The sequence below is a fragment of the Fulmarus glacialis genome, unplaced genomic scaffold (assembly GCF_000690835.1).
Source record: "Fulmarus glacialis isolate BGI_N327 unplaced genomic scaffold, ASM69083v1 scaffold7236, whole genome shotgun sequence".
NCBI lineage: Eukaryota > Metazoa > Chordata > Aves > Procellariiformes > Procellariidae > Fulmarus > Fulmarus glacialis.
Genome location: NW_009218805.1, coordinates 1 through 27,319, shown reverse-complemented (window position 1 = coordinate 27,319; position 27,319 = coordinate 1). Strand labels below are relative to the sequence as shown.

Genomic DNA, 27,319 nt, shown 5'->3' with positions numbered 1-27,319 from the left:
CGAGAGATAAGCCTGGGGGCAGCACGCCAATGTTTGAGGGACAGTGTGCTAGCGAGGTCCTTCTGTCTGTTGTCTCAGTGGAGGTAGGGGATGGAGATCCATGTGACAGCAAAGATGCAAGGGTTATTGATGTGTTAGAAACCATGGAAGTGCCTGAGAATGGTCGTATAGGAATTAGGACTTCTCCCCCTAAAAAGGTTGCAGGATCAATAGGCCAACTGAAGTGCATCTACACCAATGCACGCAGCGTGGGCAGCAAACAGGAGGAGCTGGAAGCCATTGTGCGGCAGGAAAACTATGATATAGTTGCCATCACGGAAACATGGTTGGATGACTCGCACAACTGGAGTGCTGCAATGGATGGCTATAAACTCTCCAAAAGGGATAGGCAAGGAAGGAGAGCTGGTGGGGAGTATGTCAGGGAGTGTTTTGACTGTCTAGAGATTAATGATGGTGATGAAAGAGTTGAGTTTTTATGGGTAAGAATCAGGGGGAAGGCCAACAAGGCAGATATCATGGTGGGAGTCTGATATAGACGACCCACCCAGGATGAAGAGGCAGACGAAATATTCTATAAGCAGCAGGGAGAAGTCTCACAATCGCTGGCCCTTGTTCTCGTGGGGGACTTCAACTTACCAGATGTCTGCCGGAAATACAATACAGCAGAGAGGAAACAGTCTAGGAGGTTCCTGGAGTGTGTGGAAGAGAACTTCCTGACACAGCTGGTGAGTGAGCCAACTAGGGAAGGCCCCTAGTTGTCAAGCATTGAACAGGCTGCCCAGGGAATTGGTTGAGTCACCATCCCTAAAGGTATCTAAAAGACGTGTAGATGTGGTGCTTAGGGACATGGTTTAGTGGTGGACTTGGCAGTCCTATGTTAACAGTTGGACTTGATGACCTTAAGGGTCTTTTCCAACCTAAACGATTCTATGATTCTGTGATGCAAAGGGGCTACATATTCTTCAAAATAATGCTAGTACAGAGAAGTCAATAATGTCACATAATAATATCAAGCAAATCACTAAGTTATATTTGTCTTCAAGAAATACAAGCATTTTTCAGAGTTCTTGATCTGTTAACGGGCAAACTGAGATGAACATTATCATTATTTTATTAAAAGTCCGTTCAATGAGCATCCAGGTTTCAATCATTGTGTTTTATACTCCTCAAGGTAGAATAGAGCTATTTCAATATCATCCCTGAAGACTTGAAATTATCATTTGACTTTACACAGTAGGTCTCTTCAGAAAGAGAAGATATTATATGTATGTTATACAGACCTTTCAAGAGCAAATATGGTCTTAAGGCTATGCCTTCTTTATATGTTCTTTTCCCTATTTTAGTTCAGCATAACAAGCTCTTAAATCTAGAGCAGCCTTTGGCCAGTACGACACAGTATTGTGCAGCACCTATTTGCTTTTTACTTATTAGAAATTAAGATCTATCGTACTGTTAGTAAAGCTGAAATGAAATTTACTTCTTTTTGCTCATGACTTTTGACAAAATACTGGAAATACCATTTTTAACATGCTCAATTTCTTTAATGAACTACTAAAGTACAGCACATGCTCCTCTCTGCCAGTTTTCCAGACATTTGCTGTGCAATCACCAGGATAAAGTTGACCAAAGCTACTGAAACCTGTATTTCAGAAATGCTACCTCTAACATTTCAGCCAGTATATAATTTTTCTTAGATGGAAATCTAGCTGTGTCAATAAGGTCACTTACCTCAACTAACTTGTTGGCATGTTCACGGAAGACCTGAGCATACTCCTTCACTTCTTTCTCATTACCGCTTTTTGCAGCCTCAATGAGAACCAGTAATGGGACATTGGTCTCCAGGAATGAATCCGATATATGATCCATTACTGCCTTCCGTAGCTGTGACAAAAGAAAGCAGACCAGTAAATAAAAAGAGAATTATCAATATTCATTGGCTACCTATATTTAAGCATTGATGTCGCATCTCACGGCATTGTATGGGAGTTTAGGCTTTTTTCTTTCTTTCTTCCAAGTTGTATATTTGCAGCAAGCATACAAATGTCAAACACTTAAGGGCCTAGCTCTGCAAAACTCTCCTGAGATTCATGCTGACTCACACATCTAATCCCACTGAACTGAATGGATCTATATAGGACAATGGTGATTACCCACATAATACATTGCAAATTGATGAGAATCGAAAGCTGCACGCTACTTTAAAAAACAGTTCAGCTCACTTAAAAGCCAAATATGGATTAAGGAGCTTAACTTCAAGCAACCATTAAAAATATTAGCCTGAATATTTCTAAGCCTTCTCTAATTCCTGCACTGAATTGTATTCTACACAATAATGAGTATTCGTTTAGCACATGCCTTGTGCTTCATATTCTCTTTCAAATACCTCCAACAGGTATAAACAGAAAACCTTTCTAAGCATTTTCCAGGTGGATTAGAAAACATACTACAATTTATTGCAAAGGAAAAAAAAAAACACCCTACAAGTTACTGAAGATTAAACACCTGTTATTTCATAAAAACATCTGTTTGAAACAACATTACTGTAAGAACAATGTCACTTCTTCTCTACCTTGCTAATAACCACTAATTAACGTCAAACTTCACTAAAATTTGAAAGACAGCCAGAAAGATGACTGAAATCTTAAGTAATTCTTCCTGGAAGCTTAATTGCTCTATAGGAGTATGGATCAAACATTTTTAGCATGTTTTCTCCAGCTTTTTGGTTGTTAAGAATGAAAAACTGTGGACTCAAACACAAGCTGGGAGCTATTCAGCCTGGAGGTCTGCCTAGCCATTAGTCGCCTTAAATCATGCATTTTTAGTTAGATGAAACATCAGGAAAGGTAATTTTCTCTATTTTGCAGTCCAGATAAAAAAGCTCTAGCTAGGCAAGGTGTCATCAAAACATCCAATCATACTGAAAACTGGTATATTGTTAGGCACTGTAAATACAGTAAAAACACTTTTAAAAACCAAGATGCATTTGCTGTTTGACAGCAGTAACTGTCAGCCATATTTGAATAAGGAGAAAGCTAACTTTCACTATTTCCATTCAATCCCCAAGTGGTGCAGTAAAAACAAGCAAAGCAAAATAGCATATATGTGTTTGCATGAGGTATTCCTTTTATTTCTATTACAACTAAAGCAGTCAATGTATTAAGAACAGCAATTCTTAATTCCCTTTAAAAATTAATTCTACTCAGATTCTACCTGGAAACTATTTTTCCACTTCCAAAATGATTAAAGGCACTCAGAATAGCTAACACAGTAATATATACAAATGGGGGCTGGGGAGGAAGGACAAAAAAGAGAAGAAGAATACATCAAAGAGACCTGCCAACAGTTAGGAAGCTGGTGTGTAGTTTCTGCTACCTATCACATTGTTATCTTGTACTCTTTCATTTTTTGTCTCATCAATCTGCTGATATCCACTTGCTGACTCTTATTTTATTCTTATATTGAAAGCTCTTTCAGGCTGTCCTTTGGGTCTGTTTGCACAGCATCTTATACAATGAGATCCTGATCCATGAATAGTTTTCATAGGTACCATCTCAATACAAAGATAAACACTAATATTGCTTGACATATATCAAAGCATTGTGAAAAAAGAAAAAAATACACTAAGATGTTAAGTGTCAGGGAATAGTGCACCAGCATAGCACTCTGCATTATATGGCGGATAGATTTCCAATCACTATGTACATCAATCCTTCCCTACTGAATAAAGGGTTTCATCTATAGCCAGCATTAAGGGAGAGAGACTGCCAGAGAGGGTTTGTCTCACGTTTGCTTAACCACCCTCTGCAGATGTCCATCTCCCAACACTTGCTGAGAAGCTCTGCTCCCAAGTTAGATGCCTCACTTCAGTACCTACTTTTAGACTTTTTGAAGTCCATTGGACAAAAATATGCCAAATGGTGGCATTTCCAAAGGAACACACAAAGGTTTTAAAAATCCCATATGGTTTCCTTCTCATTCTCAGGGAAAATCTTTAAAAAATTCCACTTGCTCAAGTTCAATTTATCAATAAAACCTACTGTCCACTGCACTGAAAAAACTACTTTAAATGTTAAATGAACACTGACGTTTTTCTGTTTATGTCGTTCCATAAGGAGGTATCTGTTTCAAAGTGTTGTGTTCAATGAATAAGCAATTCAATTTTTAATCAAGATTAATATGGTATTATAGATTTGCTTATAACAATATGCCCCATGGAACTGTAAGAAAAGTCTCAGGATGTTTAAGTACGCAGCTTATTTTCACCAGTATTAAATACCTTCAGTCTACAACAACATACTAGAAATCCCCAAAAAGGACAGTAAAAACATCAGCTAACCAGCAATTTGAGGTTTACCATTGTAAATATATAGTAGAGTTATATCTGAATAAAAATGAATGAATAAAATGGATATCTTGTTTCTAATTGTAACTGTACGTTGCCTTCTGCAGTTCAGAGTTGCAGCAACTGAAAAAAAATCTGAATTCTGACTGTCATAGGTTTGATAAATATACAATTAACAACTTCTATTTTCCTATGCTGTGTTAATCATAGATGTCAGTAGCATATTGCTGACCCCTCATGTAAACATGCATTATAATTTCTGTAGAAATTGGTTATCTGGGTTTTAGGACGCCCTTGTTTTGAAGTTGAAAGTATAGTTAACGTTTTTTTATATACACAGGAAACCACAAATTTTGCTATCCATCACCACAGGCTATAAAGAATGACTTGACAAAAATAATTTGTTAAATGTGACAGGAATATGAACATAAGACATTCATCCAATAGCTGAAATGGATACATGACAAGACAATATTAATTGCACAAGACAAGACATTTAAAAGCATTAGCTCAGCATTACCAGTCTATTTGATCCAATTAGGGGGGGTGTGAATGCACCGCCACACCATCAAGGTAAATGACTACTGGAAAACTAATCTTGTATATTCCTCAGCATACTGCAGCTAAGTCCAGCCAAAGTGATGGCTTATGCATCCAGAGATTTTACTGTTTCCTACAACCAACATCAGTTCAGAAGGGAATGGGAGAAGTCTGTGACTTGAATTTAAACATTCATAAAACATGTGGTAAAAACACGTCAAGTTTTATTCTAAAAACAGCATGAGATCTTGCGCTCGTATGTACATTAACAAATGTCTTTGCAATGCGTTAATTTACCCTGCATTCTGATGTAAATATTATGACACAAACTGTTACTCATAAGACAATGCTTTAGTTTCCAACCCGCCCCACCCCCCCACTCCCTCCCGCACTGAATTTTTAAGTTAGAGGTGACTTCAAAGTGCAGGTAGTTTCCACTACATGAAACTCCATTTGTCAGAGGAGAAAGCACATTAAATAAAGGTCTTGCTTAATTCATTTTGTCACGAAGAAAACTTTATTAATTAACATATAGCTAAAAGAATAATAAGTTTGCCAGACCAGCACAAAGATATAAAAGGAAAACATCGAGACCTGCAAATATTTTTGAAGTATGAATGGTGTACCACAAGGCACATTTTATGCCTTTCCAGTTCAGTCAATTTAGTCAGTTTATGGTGCAGAATCAGTTGCTGGTTTTGATAGCATCATGTTCTACTGCTCTAAGCACTATTTAGGGCTGTTTTATCATTGTTGGTTCACAACTATAATGGAGCTCAAAAAGGTTAAACTGGCCACCAAAATGATGTTTTCTGTGGCCATATAACAATTTTAGAACCAAAATGTCTCAGTGCTACTTACAGCCTAGTAAAGAATTAAGTGTCTAATCCTGACTCTGGAAGGTAAAGTCACAGCAGGAGATCAATGACTCTAACAGATTGCTAAATTTTATAAAGACTGGCAGTATAAAGCTATCTGTAACAAAAGTTTACCAAGGAGCACCTTATTCACCATTTTCTATTTAACGTGCACTACAAGCTGAACCCAACTCCAGTTTGCAGCTGCAGAGCACTCCCAAACAGGTATTAATTTAATTGAAAGGGATGAAAATAAAGCCTTTTCCACTGCAGTTAAAGCGTGTCTTCTCCAATACATTGTGAAATTGAGTTCTAGAGAATAAGACAGTGACCATTAGAAGCTACTGCAGTAGACTGCTAAAGAGAAAGTCTCAGTCGATTCTGTGCACAACAACCCATGAAGATGTAACCAAAAAATGGTAGATTGGGGGATGTGGACGCTAATGCCATCAATTATCTCTTGATAGATTAAACAGCAAAGAGATTAACATTTAAAGCATGTATCACACTTGGAGAATCACACTACAGATTTCTGGAATATACTACATAAAAATACTTAAGATTTGAGCCTAAGAAAAAAACTCAGGAAGAAATGCTCTTACAAAGACTGATCATACTTACGTATTTTTCTGTGTGTGAGCTTTCTTCTTTCTAAAGAGAAACTTTCCTAGTCAGGGAGAGACTGGGGATGAATTTACTAATGGAAAGCAACTTGACAAGTTTTGACCAGAAAGTTGAAAGAGAATAAGACACACACAAAAAGAGTTCCTCCTACTCATAGGTCACAACAAAGGATTCCTCAAAATGGTATATGGCCAGAAGCACAGAAGAACTTAGGTACTTAATCCTCATTGATTTGTTTGTTCTTTTTTTAGGGGGGGAGGGAGGGCTTGTGACTTGGAAATTTTATACTGCCTTTTCAAAAAATGTTTTTTGGCAAGAGCAAGTCTTGGGCTTGCTAACAACATTACAGCAGTTACATAAAAGCATAGAAAAATGTATAAGCTTGGGGGACAGATGTCCACATACCGCCCAAATGTATGAGTATTATGAGGGCAAGAACTCTGTCTTGTTTCATGTCTGGATAGAACAATAAAATCCTAATGCCAATTGGAGTGCTGGGATAGGACCAAATATTTATTATTTCTAACAATAAAGAATGATACGGGGCTTTAAAAAGGTAGAGGACAGTACAGAGATTACCATCAAAAAACATTGGAAGAACAGGAGGACAGAAATACAGGCAGGGACTGAACAGTCAGTGAAGTCAAAATAATCCAGAAGTGAACAACAGTGATTAACTTTCACATTCTGTATGACCTCGGAGGGTAGAGTTGTGACAAGGAGAATATGGAAGGATGAAGTTGCAGAACAGGACATTACACATAGGAACAAAGAAGAAGGAAAAGAGGTAGGAGGTAACCCCAGCAGAGAAGAAAAAGGACACGACTTTGAAAAATATCTGTGAAAACTGAGGAGGACTGTAAAGTGTCAAAAATGTCACCAAGCCTAAAGGGTCTGATGCAAAAGAGAAGAGAGGTGTGACAAAGAGGAGGGTAATGAAGAATAAAAATCATGGATTAAACATCCACGGATTAAACAGAGAACCACAATACATTGTGTATCTTCCTGTATTGTCTCAGGCTCTGCTGAAATGATATTTAAATCAAGGAGAGTGGCTTTGGAGCATTATGGTTTTTTATAAATACAGTAAATAAAAAAAATAATTGGGGACAAAACTGCTTTGAGGAGCTTAAATAGCTATTTGGTCACAAATGGGAAGGAAGTTGTCTATGAAAACCCTTCATGAAGTTATCCTCACTATGATAAGCATGCATAGTAACTTCATTTAAAAGCAGTTAGAACCAATAAGCTTTCAAGGGTTAATAGAGTAAGTGCTACATGTGTCACACTTGCATTCCCACCTACCCCAGCTGCATGAACAGGTTGGCACACTCAATATTATTGTCAGCTTCTCTAAGACCTAGACATTTAGACCCAATGAAAGCTGATGACAGCTGTCTTTGGTAGACCTATCTATTGGGGTTCCAGACACTGGCTGAAACAAGATTAAAAATTGATTGTGTTCTGCAAAAATGGATTTCTCATCATCCTTTCCAAGAGTGACTCAAAGTCACAAACTGATCCTGCCCCATAGACAGAGATGATTGATATCTGATACTATCAATTATCATCCATACCTTTCAAAAAAAGCCCTTAGTGCAGTGAGATCACAGCCTGGGTTTTTTTGTTGGGTTTGGTTTGTTTTGTTGGGGTTTTTGTTGTTTTTATTCTTGTTTTGTTTTCTTCTCCTTTGTAGTAATTTCTATAAAGCAAAAACTGAAAACAAAACTTTTTATATTTCTGGTTGCTTAATAACAAGTAACATTAAAGACATTTTATAATACTTTAGAAATAGTGTTACTGAAGAAAATTAATGTCAATTAAGAAACATGCAATGGTGAAATCCCATTTGGAAATTAAATTCTACGTACTTTGCCATTGCTCATAAATCCACTAGGAGGACAGAATTATAGAAGTCTTTGCTAAAGGACTATGTTTTCCTCTACATTTATAGTGCTCCCTACCTCATGCTACTACATTATTGATAAGAACATCACAATTTGAAGCTGTCTTTACAAATCCAAGCTTCTATAAGTTTCTTTAGCTGATGTGACTACAGGTCATTCTCTGGTTGACACTACAGAACAGTGAGAGCTTCTTTATGTAAAACTATCATCAACAGAAATTTCTTGGAATAGGTTTTTGTGTTGTGGGTTTTTTTTTTTCTTGTTTTGGTTTGGGTTTTTTTTGAGTAGCAACATTATACACTTCTGTTGAAGTTCTCCCACATTTACAGTGTTTCTCATTAAAAAGAGTTTTAAAAACTCCATACTTGTTTCTCTGCAGTGATTACAGAGCTAGACATCTTCTAAAGTTCCTAGAGTGAGTACAAAGATTTTTTGAAATATATGAGCTTTTCAAAGACTCATTATTTGAGAAATAATAGACAAACTATGTGCAGTAATCTACTCTAACGCGATATAGCTGTCACTGAGTTTTGCCTCATAATTCCTCACAAGCCACTTTGAAAGGCCAACCCTCTGTGCTTACAACTTCATTCAGTTAAAAAAAAATAATCAAGTCTCTATTTCAAAAAGCAAAAGCAGCTATAGCTACTACACTCTTTGGATTTTGCCAGACGAATATAATCCATCATTACTATTATGTTGCAGATCAAACTTTCCTTCACCTGATGAAAATGTTACACACCGTAGCCTTACACAAAACTACCTAATATGGGTACAGTTTCCTGAAATATGGCACCATATGTGCATCAGTAAACATTATGTGTAAAGTAAATTAAACTGAGCCTTATAATTAGGCAGTAAGGAAATTACTGCAGACCTGAAGAGTAAATCAGCAGTATTAAAACACTCTCCATTTCCTCTGAAGCACTTCAGAGCACCATAAAAACCTCAATGTCACAGTGATAAACATCTAGAAGAAATGCATTTTGAGGGAGACAAAGACATGAGCATTCAAAAAAGTTCAAGTCAAAATCACGATTAAGTGCAATTTAGAAACAGTTCATTGCCTCTAACTTTTTAGATCAGATTTTTAGACATTTTTCTAAAACTCCTCTCCTAAAGTAAATACACCAGTTAGTCTATCAAATGGGAGCAGACAAAAAGTGGATGCAGTATTGAACAGCATGCCCAGGGCTTACAGTTCTTTCAGTCCAAGCTGGTGAAATTCAGAGTTTGCCTACTTCTGTTGCTTTAAGGAGTGGCTATAAGTTCAGTGGAAGCTGAAAGAGCAGAGGACTTTATCAAGTGGAGCATTACTACCTCTGCTTTATAACCCAGTATTACACAAGGCTCCTAATACCTTTGTACAAGCTGCTAGAGAGACCCAGTAATGAAGTACTGATGTACACGCAATGCGGTACACTCACATTAAATGAATACAAGAAATAAACACATAGTGCTGGCACAGAAATAAAACTGTATTAGCATTGGATAGACTGCTTTCAGAAAGCCAGCTTCTAGATTTCCATAATCAAGAGCACTCGAGTCACTGCAGGTGAAAACATGACCCATTAAGCAACAAGGAAAAGGTGATGAGTTTCTAACAAGCAAGGGCTGATGCTGCAGGTGGCCTTAGGTTCAAAGCCATTTAGATTGACTTACGGCTGGCTCCCTTTAAAAAATGCGAACATTTTGTCAAGAAGCATTTTCATGCAACAGAATGGAGCAATATCACCAATCACACTGCGCTTTGCCTTGGGAACGACCAATACCTCATCTTTGGTAATATAGCACAACTTTAGCAAGACTCCTGTGGGTCATCTATTTAAATATGACCTTGCTTCAACTCTGTCTTTGCAAAATAAATCTTTAGTAAACATTCACGCAAGACTAAATTTTGAAGTTACAACCTTCTTGGATATTCTGCTACTACTTAACACTCACATGAAGTTTTGCATCTTCAAAACACTGTATCAACTCTCCTACAAATTCTCACAGTGTGATGTGAGCTAGGTAAGGTCCATGACCCTCTCTCTCTGTGTTTTTAGCCCTCCTTAAATTATACAGATGCTGAATTTAAAAAAAGCCACCTTCAGGATTTATAACCTTTACTAGTGCCCTCTTGTCTGCAACAAAGAGCATGTCAGAACCTACTTTTATGGTAATGAAAGGCACAGCATGCTTACCCAGCCCTCCTAGAAATGCACCTATTGCTGCAGTGTCAACTGGCTCTGTAGCTTGAAAGTAAAAAGACTATTCACACAAACCTACCTTTAGGCTCCTATCTTTTGGGTGCCTAGATTAGGAAGCAGTTTGCTCATGACTCCCTATAGACAAAGGAAGATGAGCTTTTCCAAAAGACATCCTTAAAACCCCACACTACCCTCTGAAAGTGAACTCTCTATTGACTGTATAGGAAATTGAAGGAAAACCAGCTTCCTTATATTATCACCCAATTTCCATACTTGACATCAGCTGGCGTGAATTCTCAGGGTTCTCCTTTTTCTCTTCCCCCCGCCCCCTCCATATGAGTTTTTATTTCTTTGGGTGTGCTGCTTAGCTTCTCAAAGGAACTGAAATGAATTCATTATCTAATATCTATTATTAGATAAGAATATCTATTATTCTATGATTAGAATTGTGTTCACTGTTTTCTTTAGAAGATCTTACTTTTGTTTTGCTTTCTGAGCACTCATACTTCCCTTGGGCTTATATCTTAATGTGCAGATGCTGTGTACCTCTTAAAGCCGGTACAACACAGAATACCTAAGTCGAGGCAGCTTCACCTTCAGAAACAACTTTACTTTTCTGTGTTTCCGATTATTCTTCTAAAATGGGATAGTAACACCTGTTTGTCTTCGTAGAGCATTTTATAAGGGAGAGAGGATAAACAAAAAAATTAAGTCAGTAAATCATGATTCAGGGCAGCAAGATTTAATTTTTAGGTGCCGCTGGCCCTCCCTAGAGCATTTGATAAGTTGTCTGGTCTGTATATGAGACAGTAGCTTGGCTGCAAAATGATTATGATAAAAATTCCTCTTTTGGAGGGGGTCCTGTATTTTCTTCAAAGCATTTACATACTGTAAAGAAGCAAGCTATGCACATACTTGAAGAGAGAGAGATTTAAGTCCACAGACTGAAAACATTATACAAGTGTCTACCCATAATATAATTTGCATTGTATGGGTTAGATGTGATAAAATCTGTTCCAACGGAACACATTTTTTCAGTTTTAGGTGTCCCTTTAGTCTAATTGCACGAGCTAATATTCATGTTTTTTATTTTGAGTCTCTCTCTAGAGTCTACGTCAATTTTTGGAAGGTTTCAAAGTGCTAAACAATTTTTTTTTTACCGCAAATAGCGTTCATAAACAGTAGCGATACAACTTAATCTAAGTGGAAGCGACTGACATAAAGAGCAAATGGAGATATACAGCCTCTCAAGAGCCAGGAAAAAAAGATATGACAAATAAGCCTAAGAATATTATGAAGCCTGTTGTCTAATTCAAAACTATTGTAACCCATATTAAAGAAAGGACACCAAATTGCGAGTACTTTCAGAGACCTATGAAGTAGTTAAAAATGGAGTATGATCAAGAAGTTCTCCCCAAGATCTTTGTTTTACCAAATTTGCATGAATATATTACAGGAGGTATTTGTCTCATCAACCTTTAACTTTTTAAAAGTTTGACTTGTAGCCTAATATAGCTACTGAAACAGTACTATCAAGGACTAAATAATAAAGAGTACAATAATTGTAGCTGTGCAATTGAAGGGGGGTATGTTAGAGAATATGGCTGATAACAGTCTAATAAATACTATGCCTATAGTCCACCAAGTGTCTTACAAAGGTATTTGCGAGAACACAGCTTAGCACAAGGATAATGTAAAAGAGCAATCAAAAATACATGAGGGTCATGTGAAAGGATGTATTAACTACATGATACGTAAAGAATTGATTAGAGGTATAGAAAGGGCAAACATGACTTGGATATATTTTTTTTTACTAATTTAGGCTGCTGCAAAGTATGTGACTGAACAAGTTTGTGTGGCTGATAGAAAGACACCATAGGACACTCATTATTAATATCAGTTTATGCCTAAATGGCTAAACTTGAGCCTCAGCACCTGAAAGTGTGTCACCATTCCTAGGGTGCTAGGTACTAGTGGCTACTGGGAAAAAGCAGACACAGAAGCAGCAATCAATATCCTAACCTCCATCAATATTCATAAGAAAGAGGGATACAACTCATCCAACCCAATACAGAAATTGTGGAAGTACCTATCTTTCACCTGTGAGCCTACAAAGTAGCTGAGATTAAATAATCAACTTTTAAATGACAAACCACAGCCACACGTGAAACCCAGTCTTGGAAAATCATATGGGAAAACAAGCTACATGACACTGTAGAAATCATATTGAAGGGTTTATTTATGGATAATAACATGCTATAGTTATACAATACCAATATTACTAGCAAAATAGTGCAGTAGGGGGTCCCAAAATTAAATATACCTTTGAAAATTTGGAGTGTTATTGCAGATAACAGAGTAAAACAGAACAGGACCATAGTCTTGACCATAAAGGCTTTTGTTTCTAGATTGGTTTTCTGAGGAAATGAGGTTCATTACAGTAAGGCTGTCCATTTTTTCAAATACATTTTAATCTGGTGGCCAATTTTAAAACCACCTGACAGACAGAAAAGGTGTTAAGGATACTAAATAGCTGAAGTCTGATGAAAAATTGTCTGGGTAGGAGAACAGTGACCTGAATTAGAGTCCTATACAGGCAAATTTGTAATGTGAAGTCAGTAGCTGGCTGGCCAGCGTATCAACATAGGTACCAGCTGGCTGACCACCGTGCGGGTACCAGCTGGCCAATTGGCAGAGCAGGTGCCAAGACCAGCCTTACATCTTCCTGCATTTCACTGACCAGCCTAGAGTAACAAGTGAGCTACAGCAAAAGAGGTAGCAGCAGAGAGGAGAAGGATGGATGTGAGAAAATGAGAAGAAATATGAAAATCAGAGACCATGAGAACAAGCACAGGTATTTTGAGTCCAGAAATGATGACAGGTTTCCATATTCAAAATCACCATCCTAGCTACTAACTGTATGTAGTTACTAGTAGGATGTTGATGTTATTTTGCTTTTTATGGTACCTGCCCAACAGGTTGAACGGGGTTACACCAACAACACATAGTCTAAGGTCACTAAACAATAATCAGATGACAAAAAATACCGTTTGATACTGCACACATAGACTTAGATATCTAACAATAGCATTAATTTCTATTAGACATCCACTCCAGTAAAACAAAAGCCCAGGACATCAGTCTAAACATTCAAAGTATTTATTGAAATGCAACTGGTAATGTAGTTATTTCTGGACTTTCCACTTCACATTTCCTATTAATATGTTTTATAATAAAGTTTTGTTGCCTAAAACTGCAAAATATAGTACTTTTTTGATTTTTGTTTTACTCTACTTTGGAATGAAACCTGGAAATTTCAAAATGATCAAAACACCTTAAAATAATGGAAAACATTCTTGGCAATTCTAAAAATATATTTTTAATTTTCAATATTTATTTATATGTGTATATTTATACTTGCAATGCAAAGCTAAAATAAACTACTAACTTTCAAAATGAAAATTTGAAACTACCGAAAAAAATCCAAATGTGACTTTTGAACACCGTCAGACTTTTTAAAATTATTTTCAATATTAAATTTCTGGATAATTTCTGATGTTTTTCAGTTTTAAAGAAAGTGAAAATTTTCTGTGAGTACTTATTTCATAAAGTATTTCTAACTAGCTTTAGCAATGACATAAACCTAAGTCTGCAGGAGGTGGATGAATTGTCCTTAACAGCTATATGAGAGCATCATTTCCAGTATAAACTGAGAATCGCTGGTAAAAAATCTTCCTATTTCTTTACAGTTCCTTCCACTTGGAGGCATACGAAGTATTAGTCTGGCTTGAATGAACAAAAATGAAGAATTATTTGATTTCAATCTACTGTATAAAATACTGCAGACAGGCTGCTCTGTTAAAATTAATAGCAGTACAGATATCTGCTCTTTAAGAGAAAACTAATGGTTTTGGTTATTATACCTTGCGGCGAAACCGACTGGCTAATACAGATTGAACAAGCTCAACTGATCAACTGGAACAGGACACAAGGCAAAGAGACGATGGCAGCAGGGCAGGCGGCAGCGGCACTAACAGGTGGGACACCAGTGGTGGTGACAGCAGAACAGCTGGTGCCCTGCTCATACAACTCCAAATGATCTATAGACCGTGTTGGTCCTTGCTAGGCATCCAGTTTGTGTGTTAGCCAAATTCGTTGGTGTGTCCTTCCTGCTTATCTTTGTTTCAATGTCATCACAGAGCTACAATGCTTGAAATGCTGTGTGTGCGTGCTGCTTCATGATTAGCTGTGGTATTTAAACTATAGGGTTAGTATTTTTTTTTCCCTATGGAGGTAAAACAAACAAACAAAATACTGGCATCAACAAGCACCCTGTTGCTGTCTAGCTTGCTGTACCACACAGTGAAAGATGCTTTTATTTAGCTTTTAGGTTTTTGGTTTTGTTTTTTGTTTGTTTGTTTGTTTGTTTGTTTTAACGACAGACCTGTGTACCGGGGGGAAAAAGACCCCAAATCTTGCCAATTGGTACAACTTTTTATCAGACACAGAACTCTGTGCTTTTTCCAAATCGTTCAAAATAAAGTAAGAAATGGCAGCAGTAAGCTATGGGCTGGTGAGACTTGTCTGCTTCCAAGAACTTGTTCAGTCTGACTTAGGTTGATGTTCTCACTGACATTTATATTAAGACATATAATTAAATCTCCATAACAGTTTTCCAATGCCCAGGAGATTTTAAATGTGAGTATAAAAGATGTAATTCCATCAGAATAGGAAATATTGATGTGACTGTAAAATGCAGATGGAATTTTAGCCCCGTGTATCCCAACCACAATCATTTTACATGTCTGCGTGTTCTGTAGATAATCAAATAAAATCTCAGAAATAAAGAGCTAAGTAACCTGGGGAGAGAAAGAAAAATCAGTCTTAGATGGTTGACTACTGAAGCCCTTGCAAGGGAGCCTGACTACCAAATGAAATATATATACCTTCTTCATTACCAAAACATATTTTTAGATTGTCCAGTTTTATGGTGATAACATTAAGCTTCATAAATCTGACAAGCAAGGCTGCTTTAAAAGGGATTAATTAAAACCAAAAGACATTATGGTATTCAAAGTTGGTTGTCTCTCCTGTGATTTAGCCCAAAATAGAAATACTGAAATAGTATAACACTGCAATCTCAACTGTGGTTCATTTCTTCCTAATCTTCAAGCCCCTCTCCCCAGCCATTAAACTAAGCCCTCAGTGACATCCTCATATTCTGAAATTTAGCAGGGGGTGTAAAGGCAGGTCTGGGTAGAGACACACATGTATACTGTTGATTATGCATCTGATGAAGCAGAACATTGATTATGATTCTAAAGGATAATGATTTATAGTCAGACTACACATTGTTGAAAGCAGAGACTCCACCTTCCTCTATGCTTGTGCAAAACCTAGTACAATTATGATCTAATCTTGATTAGTTTACTAGCAACTGCCACGATTTAATAAACATTATTACCTACGTGATTATCTTTCATAAATATCAGAAACTATATTAAAAGCTTCATCTCCAAGCAGGAGGATATTATTTATGTGCTTCACTTTACCCACGTACAGAGTTCCAACCTTTCTGAGATTGAATTCAACACCCGTGGGGCTGAATATACACGAGCAGCAGACAGTTTATTAAGAAAGGTGCCATTTTTATATCACGTTTCGGAGTAAATTTGGCTTTAGAGATGAGTAATTCAGGCAACTCCTGAGAGCCTCACACAGAACAGCAACTCATGTGTTAGTCTGCTACTTCCTTCAAGCAATAAGAACAGAGGTGGGAGGCAACACATGGTACAAGCTCCACTGCAGAACCTAGGATCCCACAAATTTGGAGGTCAGAACAGCAGAGATTTTTCTTCTGTCATTAGCAAAGCAACAGATGTGATCCTAGGCTTTATACAGGAGAGTCAATGATTCATATTGTCTGTAAGTCCATTGCAATATTTTTATTATTTGGAGAAATAAGCTCTGAGAAGATGATCCTCAAACACGTTTGCTGAGAGTTAAGGAAGAGATGAAATGAGCTGAGTTTTAGCAGTGCAGAGCACTGATTTCAAAATGCTTATAGGGGCCACTCTTTCTGAAACTATCATGTTGCAAGTAGGTATCTGAAGATACATTTAAGTCCTTATTTGGTCTTGCAGGTTTGTTAATTTTGGATCATTGTCACAGAGGCAACCTTTGATTGGCCAGGTAGAATTTCTTTTTTTTTTTTTTAATTTGTACAGAAAATGCAGAATTGGGATCATCTCAAAAGGAGAAAATAGAGGTAAAAAGAGGCAATCCCTCCTGCCTTAACTTTAAAAGTGTAAAGAGAAATCTATAGAGGGTTTCTCCCTTTTGTTTGCCAATCTCCCTTCTATTCTTTTCCATCTGAAGCTTTTTGAACAAATCTTTCAGTCTTATTACCAAACACAATGATAAATATAAGAAAGTCAACCTTTATGGTTTAAACTATGCTTTACAGTTATTCATAGAATCATAGAAACATAGAATAGTTTGGGTTGCAAGGGACCTTTAAAGGTCATCTAGTCCAACCCCCCTGCCGTGGGCAGGGACATCTTCAACTAGATCAGGTTCCTCAGAGCCCCGTCCAACCTGACCTTGAATTTTCCCAGGGATAGAGCATCTACCACCTCTCTGGGCAACCTGTTATTTATTAGCCTTCTCTGTATCTTCATAGGATCTTTATTTAATAAGGTACCTTAGAAGTTTTCTTTGAAAATATTCTGCTTTTACAAACTTTTTCATATTCTGCTCATCATTCCTGTTATTTCAATGAGAATATTCAAATAAATACAAATAAGCACATATGCCAGTGTTTTTATGTCTGGGGTTGCTGGGCTGCAAAGGCAGGGAAGGTCTGGCCAATCTGCCTACCCTCCCACATATTAAGACCATGGGGGGTTACACTTGGAATATGCTTCAGTCTCCCTTTTTTTGGCTCAGGAAATACTATTCCTTTGCTTAATGTCATGTGCAATGTAGTGTCATATCTAAATAAGGACACAAATTCTTTATACTTCTACAAGTGGCAAAACCAGTCTGAAGTTGAAAAGCAATGACTTCCTTGGAAAATCAAGAAGCATTATAAAAAGCATAAATTACCTGTCTTCGAAGGTCTCGTGTTTTCTTGGTCATCTTGTCAATAGCAATGTTGAGTGGGTCCCCCTTCTCCTTCCTTCCAGTCTGTTAAAAATGAAATTTTGGAGTTAGAGAAAAATACTCCAGAAAGTATACTTTTTTTGAAAAAGTACAGATTTAACAAAGGAAATCTGTGCATCTCTTTTTGTTTGCTTCCATCAAGTTGTTATTTCCAATGTAATGTTTTTAACATGTTTACGTGCGGGGGGCATAGCAGATTATTTTAAAACAATCCTAAAATGATAAGAAGAAAGATTACAGTGACTCACTGGAGAGTTCAGAACTTTTCCACCAATAAATTATGTGCATATATTATAGCCTATACTCCAAAAATCTGGCAAGACCTTTCACTATAAAACGAATATTAAGAGTTTCTAATCTCCATCCTCCCAGGCACTGGGAATGTTAAACATGATAATAAGCAGCAACACAGCTTGAGGACAGAAGGAAAATGGTCCCTATGCCTGTAACAGGAATCATATTGGCAGACATTAGGTGCAGTATAAAGAAGAATTCCACTTAAAACACTTTCCTGCAGGAAGTCTCAAAGCAAAAATCCTCACGAAGATTAAAAAAGGGGAAAAAAGGTTTTTGTGGCTCATAACCAATGAAAGAAAAATATTTTTTTAGGTTCAGTGGTACAAAAAGCATTAAGTGACTTTGTCAGCTGTATTACCTTTCCCTGAAGAGAAAACTGCTTCTCTAAAGATTTGTCACATCTCTTATCACATTGAGCTCTGTTTGATAGCTTTTCATCAAGAATCAAAATGATCTTCCATTCTTTCTGGCAGTACTTTTTCCTTCCCAATGCTGTTTTCAAATACTCCTATTTAGAATTGTTCCTTGCATATGATTAAGAGTGATCTTCTATTTCCAGCTGAGCCTAATAGCATATGTTTCTGGGAACTATTGAGAAGTCACTTTTGGGGATTAAACATACCTTTTCAATAATGATCTCTCAAATGTACAGCACTGTTATCAGCTCTACGTGGCCACATTGGCAAGTGGCCTGTGTTCCAGTCTTCTGCTTTAAGCATTCTTTCGAGGGAACGCCTGCTTTCTATTACTGTCTGTAATTCTAATTATCATATGAGGCCAATGCATTTATCATCATTTAGATATCTGTAAAACCCATCCCCTTTTTTTATTTAGAAATACAAACACAAAAATATCAAGTGCCACCAGAATTTAATATAAAACACAAATTTACCTCTTAGGTTTTTAAAAAGAATCCATTACAAATTCTGGAGTTAATCATACAAATTGACACCAAAAAATAGAGAAAGTCTTTGCTATGACACAAGAGGAGGCATCTCTGTAACCCGCCGATATTTTTATCTCACTTTTCTTGTGTTCATCCTTTGACTGAGTTGTTCTGCTCCCCAGCTAAAGAACTACAGCTCTTTAGCCTAAGCAATTTCAGCACATGCTTTTAGTTGTAGATGCCTTGAATTCAGTCCCTGGTATTTTGTCCAAGACAGCATCTGTCATATGTGTACATAATCTATAATTTTTCAAGCTGAAATTCCACAATAAAAACAGGGCAGACCTGGGCAGATAAGTTTGGTATAGGAAGTCTCTCCTAATTGTTGAAATGGTACAACGGGGACTGCCAGATGAGCTAGTCTTAGCCAGGTTCCTAGTCTCTTAGACTACAAAGCTATATTCTAAGAAAGTTTTCAATTACTCCAGCTGTGTGCTGTGTACTAGCTGAACCAGGTATCCTTGGTGACATTACCGTTCTGGGATTCTTTATTTTCCCAGTCAAATAATTAAATTTCTGTAATATTGTTTAGATTCTTCTCTTCCTTTTCATTTTTTAAGCTTTAATACATTGGCTTAGAAAGATACATAACCACACAAAATGTTTTAAGATATTTTTTGCTGGGGCAAAGAAAACCTTTTTTTCCCCCCATAAAATCAGGGAATATTGTGCATATTGTGGTGAATATTAACACAATGTGAATAATCAAAAAGCAAACACCATGACACCAGGATGGTATTTTACGGCTCTCAAACAAAACAACTAGTAAACAATTCTTCTTCACTGATCTCATGCAGGGCAGATGTATTCTGTTGTTCACCACCAACATGCAAGGTCAAGCACTTAATGCTTGGCACCCATTTAGGAGGTCAGAAAATTGTCCTGAATAGGAACTTGGGACAACTTCTACAGGATACAATGACAGCTACAGGATACAATGACACTGAATAAATTCAGCATCTGATAAACTGCACTGTTTAGGAGCAAAGGCTCCTGACAGTCCCTAAATGGTCATTGGAAAAAAGTAGAGATTTTGAGATTGACTTAGAAGTTTATAATTTATGTTCCTAACCTGGGTGTTTTGTATTGCTCATAGGAGGAAACTATCACTAAAAGTAGGCCCGTGGTAGCCTACATCTAACACCTCTCCTAAACCTCTCTTAAAATTTATCCTGTAACTTTTTTAGTCTAGTTTTAAATTACATAAACAGTGGCCCTTAAGGTACATCCTATTGTGAAACACAAGACAACTGGGAACCTTCTGTGCCCCTTAGGCCACAAAACACAAACTGTCAATATCCATCTGGCCAGCCCCTTCTCCCTCCAAAATAGAGAAAAGCCTGTTTTATTCTGCTTAGCGAAAAACTCCCTGCTCTGTGCAATTGCCCGAATCATGCCTACGTGCTGTCTGAGATGCTAAATGTCATCAACCAGTCTGTGCTGGAAAACAGGCTACCAGACCAAGTGGACAGAGATCCAGTTGAGCTCTCTCAATGGCAAATTTTTTTACAAATATGAATACGGATGAAGTATAGAGACACTTCTCATGTTCTGCACAGTTTTTACTTATCTGGGAATTTTAAGTGTTCTTCACCTGTTATGAAATGGCTACTGCCTTTTAATCTGGATACAACCCCCCATCTTCACTGTATGATTTCAAAGAAGGAGAAATTTGTTTAGTAAATCACGTTATTGAAAAATAAATAGCATGGCATGTGATGTTACATAGCTTCAGGCAGGTCTGTCAAACACCATCTGCTCTGTGCTGAAAATATAAGTTTATTAAAGTTTATTTATTTAAGTCCTTAAATACTCTTATATTAATGTTGCTCTGTGATAAATTTTTGGCCTTCATTCCTAGAAGGGATAGAAAGGAATTTAGTGTTTCCTGTGTTTCTGAAAAAAACATAAAGTTTGGTATTGAGCCTTATAGCATTTCTCTGTTAATCTTTTTCTGCCAAGGGAAGAAAGATACTTTGGAGATGGGATAAAAAGGAAGTAAAAGTTGCTGCTGGCATTGGGTTAAAAGGAGAAGGAGGAGAAATGCACAGAATTCCTTGAATGCCAAAATATTGATATTCAGAGTTCCTGTGGACAGAATTACATCTATTCATTGTGTAATAAGAACAACTCTGTTACAGTAGAATATATTAATCAGGTTCCTGATTTCTAGTGACCATTAACAGCATTTGCATACTAGTTTTACTCAAGATATTTTCAAAGGATTCTCTCCATCTCTGTTACTCCCATCCTAATTTCCTTAGAGCTTTTCACTGCCTGTTTGATTTATTCTTAGCTGATCAGGATGAGCTAATTTCCACAGGCTTCTGACCAGGAGCTGTGCTGTCTGTGGAGTCCCCCAGGTCAGGAATGGGTCTTCCATTGCACTTCTACCCCAAGGCTGCAGTCTCCCTCCCAGATCACGCAACATAAGATCCAGCTCCCCGAATATATTTTTCAAGCGTTTTTAAGACTGATTTGCCACATGGCATGAGAAGTTGAGTAGTTTTTCAACGCATCCATGTTCGGTTAGTGGAAGAAATCTGGGTACTGTCTTTTTACTCTAGAAAATGCCTACCGTCGCAACCACTGTCAACAATATTACTTGAACAATAAAACAAATACAGAATACAATCATTGCCTTCCTTATATTAAGCAAAGTCTAAAAAGCTTCACAGTTAAAACTGCATAGTATTAAGGTAAGCACTTAGTTAGACAGGGAACTTCAATTTCATTTATTTAGGAAGGGAAATAATAACAAAAAGCACTTAAGGATGCTAAGGAATTTCAGCATCTGCTAGAATGAGCTTTGCGAAGATATAGCACTGTTTTTCTTTTTGAAAAAAGACCTTTTTCTCTCCCTCCTTTTCTTCTTTTCATGAGCTGTTCATAGTTTATACTGTTGGAGTAAAATAAAAATCTCCCAAAATATTTTTCACAAATATTAAGGACATTTATACCCCACAACTTGCTCATTTCAGAATTCTTTTGATCAGCATGAGGTACTTAATAGGACGCTCTTTTCTAGCCCTAGAGAATATCACAGAATCAAGACACGAACGGGCAGGCCAATCAGCCTAGAGACATAGCGCATTTTGGATGAGACACAGTCAACCTTGAAAGAAGATGCTCCAGACTGGAGCTGTGTTGTTAGTTTTGAATAATTCCAGATACCACCAATATGGAAATCATAAAGCTGAAATTTCAGCACATGAAACAGATAAAATTGCTACTACCAACATTATTATTATTATAAAAAGGGCTTAGATATTAGGGTAATGATATCTATGTTGAAAAATTAGGATTACTTACAGTTATGTGAGATGCAAACCCACTATTTTGAGCATATTATTTAAAAAAAAAATATATAATCAATGACAGATGAACATGGCTGACAATAGTAACCTATTAAAGAAGGGGATGAAATGCCAAGAAATACACAAAAAGGGCAGCAACTGCAGACCTACAACATAATCTCATATACAAAAAAACAATGTGTATGACAATTAATTGAAAGATGTTAGAGAGAGCTATTGTCCTTTTTCTTTAAAGTGCATAATTTAGAAGCTCAGTGTTTCAATTTACCAATACTACTACTACTACTACTACTAACAATAATAATAGCCTACAACTGTGTAAGAAAATTTGGGACCACTGTTTTCACACATTCCTCTGTCTTCTCTGCTGCTTTAGATGTAAGCCAAAATACCTGGGAGAGCTCAGTCTCCTAACATATTACAAGTTGCATGTCCAAGACATCCTCACTGCCACTAATCGAGTAATTTAGCCTCCAGGAGACAGGTGGAAAGATTATCTATTGATCCAAAAGCTACCAAAGCTTGATATACTTTTATATTTTCATCATCCCCTAGGTAGATGGTTCCATTATTTACAGTTTATTCAGACCTTCAATATCACAATGTTTTATTAAGGCGTAAATTGCTGCTCAAAAATATATCTGTCCTAATATTTTATTTTAAATGTTGAACAACATCACTCTTTAAAAACTATGCTCATGTTTAATAGCCCTTTTAAAAGTGATGAAGAGAAGCTCAGTACTAAGAGGGAAAACATTTTGAACAACAGATATAAACTGCATCAGTGCTTTTAAGCAGAAAGCTAGGTTTAAATGTACCAATACATAGTCTCCTTCTGACAGGTTAAGAAGACTAATTTTGGGTCAGGAAAAGGCTAAACTATATATCCTAGCAGAAGTGAGTAGAGATTTAATTTCACTAGAAGTTGAAAATCCTAGCTATTCGCTAGGGAGTTGGGTCAGGAAAACACATTTTAGAAAATCTGTGTAGTTCCTCTATGGATGAGCTGAAGAAGACATCTTAGGATAAATAAATAAATAAATAAATCGAATGGTGAGAAGTCTCTTAGGAGCATGGTGTGAACATGAATTACTGTTCTACTCAGCTCAGTGATTTCATCCATACTTTATGTTTATTCCTATAAATTATTTTGGTTTTTAGCATTTATTCTAAGTAACTACACTGGAAGTTCTGCAATCACCTGTTTTCCATCTTCAATTTTGCTAGAGAATCACCTCAAGTGGAATGAAAATTTGTACGTTCCCTTTTCCTCTAAATCATTTGGTTTTTTCTTGAGTAAAAAAAAAAGAGAATTTTGCATAAATGGGGGAAAAAAAGGTTCCTTAGATATCCTTTTTCTACTCAGGTCTTTTGGCCTTTGTTTAAGCAGTTGCAAAGAAGAAAGATTGATTCACCAGAGAGAAAGGACAAGACAGAAAGATCCCAGTATGTATACCATCTTGCCGCTTTGCAATAAAACACTGAACTACAGGCTTTCTTCAGTTCTAGAATGCCACTCACTAAATAACCTGCTCATAAATTTATGTTACAGACAAGTTCTCCTAAAATAAAACAATTGCTTTCAGCAGTTTTTAATTACCTTACAAAATTGTGACGAGATCACAGTGAGTGTAACTGGTCCCAGCGTAGCATAAATAATCACAACTCTGCAGAAAACTGGGTATGCCACATCTTTGCAATCCCATATAGTAAATAACGTCAATAAATATATATGAACCATAAGCTGGACACAATATCAGTACCTGAGGTGTGCAAATCTTGGCCTTGGCCTGGATCCAAGCAAGTTTTATCTAGATCTGTAGACAATTAAACCTAAGTATTTAAGGAAATAAAGAGATTATGAAAACTGAATATGTAAAAGGTTGAAGAAGACTCTCTTTTTCTATTTTATGTATGTTTTTATGCAGTCCACATCACCACTTGATGCCTTCAAGTGGTGAATTGGTGAATTAAGTGGTGTGTTTAATATCAGCCATGTGTGGTTTCTTCTTTTATCTTCTGACATGAGGGAGAACTTGTGTGTAGGGGAGTATTTTACTTTGGTTGGTTTGTGGCTATTGCTTTTCTTGTTTTGCATAATTCACTGTTGTAGCTACTTCTTGTCTTTTGGCAATAACCAAAGATTTTCAGAAACATTATCAATGACAGCAGTTTGATTTGAAAGACCAGTGCGGATTAGGGCTTGATCTTACTAGTTCCCAAGTGGCAGATGCTAGTATTAATTGATATTTACCCATAATCATGTACTGGCATCTAAGCTTCCCTAAAAAAGAACTGCCTGAAGAATTTATATTTATAATTATATCAGAGGTTGCCTAATACGGAGAACTTTTTCATGCTTGAGAATGAAGGCAGCAATTTGTTGGTTTTGATGGTCTTTTTTTCGTTTGTAGATATACGTTGAATATTTCTGTATTTCTTTGTATTTTTGAACTAGAGTTTCCAAGATCACTATGGTGAGGATACAGTTGTTCTCCTCTAGCTACTAGCCAAGACTGGATTTTACAGCATACTGAGGTACCAAAAATGTAGAAAAGGCAACTGGTGGGACTTTCCTAAGTTACAAGGCAAATGTAACATACAAATCTCATTGATTTTCGTTAGGTAAAACATATGCATTGGTTCTTCTTCTTTTTTGCAAGTGAGGGGAAAGCTATGAATCTATCAGAAGTTCTTCCCCAAGGCAAGAACATCCTGCCATCATTTAAGAGTTGTGTCATTTAATTAAATTCAGATCATAATGTAGCGCACTGCCATTCGAGAAAGCAGTGATAGTTTTCAGGGTAGGACCATCTCATTTAATTTTACCGTCTAGAAATATTGAATAAAATCTTGTTATTGTAGCTCCTTCTATATTCAAGATATGGTGACAGGCATTTTTAGAGCACCCATCTGTCTTACACATTTATTTTAATATGGGATACATATTACCACATGGGGTTGCTTCTCTCCATTGACAATGGAGGGGGTGGTACTAGATGACTAATTCTTAATCAACTAAGTTTCATGAGACAAAACCCGTTCTTAATAACTACAAAGATTGTCCAGCCCTCCAAAGGATCAGGCTAGAGACTGCATTTTGGACAAATTATGTGTGTTTTGGATGATTTTCTTCCAGAGAATTTAAAAATATTGGCATTGTAAGGGCACCTTTTTTACAGGATTCCCCAAAAGACATTCCTGTATTTCCAGGCTGTGATATTTTGAGGTCCTGTAAATAATTCACTTCCTTTCTTCTGTCTAAAAGAAACACACAATAAATTTTAGATTCGGCATTGGATCTTAACAATCTTGCTTGTTTCTCCACATTCATTTTCACCCTTCAAAACCCCTTAAAATACAAACACATACAGACACACTTTAATACTTCGGTCATCACTATCAATGGCCTTAGGACAACGCTATGTAAAAACTGTTTCTTATCTTTGTAATTACAGGTGTGATTGCAAGAGACAGACTGTTGCTGATCACAGGAACATCGCAACCTAATGAAGAAAAAAACCCCCAAACCTAATTATAGCTGGATTTCTCTAATCTGAGCTTTCTCAGATAAAGACATATGCCAACATTACCCTAATTTGGAACTGAAGTTTGCTCATAATAGGGGAAAGCAAGGAAATGCAGTTGGAGGAGCCAAGACTGATAACCTGGGACAGGTTTTCTAATATGTCCTCAAGAAATCTCTCCAATACGTGTGTAATGGGATCTATATCACTGCAAATGCAGGTGATACGAGTGTTAGCATGCAAGTGTACTTCTGATCCAGGTTTCTGTCCTAATGTCCTTGAGAACTGATGTCTCTGAAGCTTCCCCTCATTCCTTTCTGTTTGAGGGGGGCGGCTTTGTAACAATATGTATTAGAATATTGATCTGCAAAATATTTCTTTCAGTTAAAGAGCATCTTTTCATTTTCAATGCGTACTCAGAGGACTCAAAGAGGAAAACATGAGGGTTTTCATAGAATAAACTGAATATTTCTATTCAGAAGATGTCAGTACACAAAACTGATGCTGCTACACTTAAATGCATATTAAAAAGTAGAATTTCTGAGGAAAGAAATGTGGATGGTGTAAACTGTTCTAAAACCATCAGCTTCACTAAAGCCATGCTAATTTACACCAGCTGAGAATCTCCCCACTCATCAGTTAAATGAAATCTTGCAGATGCTTCCATTTAGAAGGTCAAAAATGTTTACTCCAGAATTCAAAATTATTCTAATTTCTTCACAGACATCTACTTGCAAAGGGTCCACTACAAACTCCTCATTTAACTACTAACTGCTTTCCAGCTGTAAATTGCAATCTGCTTTTAAATCGCTTCTGGATGGCTTCTCTTAATCTAAAATAACTTCAAGAAAAGGAGATAGTACACATTTTTTCTTTCCCTTCAGATATGGAAGCCCATAGTGAAAAACTATGTAAATAAAAATTTACACATTTTAATACAAGCTCTTGAGAAAAGTCTGTTCTGTTATTATAAGCATAATAATTAATGTTACTAAGTAATGAAATAGTTATTAATAAAGCCTTTGTCGTGGTTTAACCTGGCAGGCAGCCAAATACCACACAGCCGCTCTCTCACTCCCCCCGCCAGTGGGGACGGGGAGAGAATCGGAAGGGTGAGAGTGAGAAAAACTTGTGGTTGAGATAAAGACAGTTTAATAGAATAGAAAAGGGAAAATAATAATAATAATGATAGAATATACAAAATGAGTGATGCACAATGCAATTGCTCACCACCCGCGCTGACCAATAACCAGGTAGCGATCGGTACTTCCTGGATCACGCCTACCATTCATATACTGAGCATGACGTCACATGGTATGGAATCCCCCATTAGCCAGCTGGGCTGGCTGTCCTGATTATGTTCCCTCCCATCTTGTGTACCTAGCTCAGTCAGTAGGCATGGGAGCTGTCCTTGGACTAGGAGGGTACTTAGCAACAACTGAAAACATCAGTGTGTTATCAACATTCTCCTCATACTAAATCCAAAACATAGCACTAGCAAGAAATTTAACCCTACCCCATCCTATCATATTTTCTATTAAAATTTTATCTGCTAAAAAGTTGAAGTAACTTCAGCCGGGCAACCCCCGGTATCAATACAGTCTGG

At 36.9% G+C, this 27,319-nt stretch overlaps 1 protein-coding gene across 1 annotated transcript in view; it reads right to left on the bottom strand.

The window, feature by feature from the left end:
- Positions 1-17,650, bottom strand: part of LOC104078510 (catenin alpha-2) — a gene marked incomplete at both ends in the record, with an annotated part of 59,685 nt that extends 42,035 nt beyond the window's left edge. Inside the window, 2 exons of the mRNA XM_009580162.1 lie at positions 1,729-1,881; positions 17,570-17,650. Of these exons, the coding sequence (XP_009578457.1) occupies positions 1,729-1,881; positions 17,570-17,650 (234 nt within the window). The remainder of the gene's footprint in view (positions 1-1,728; positions 1,882-17,569) is intronic.
- Positions 17,651-27,319: the final 9,669 nt, after the last annotated feature.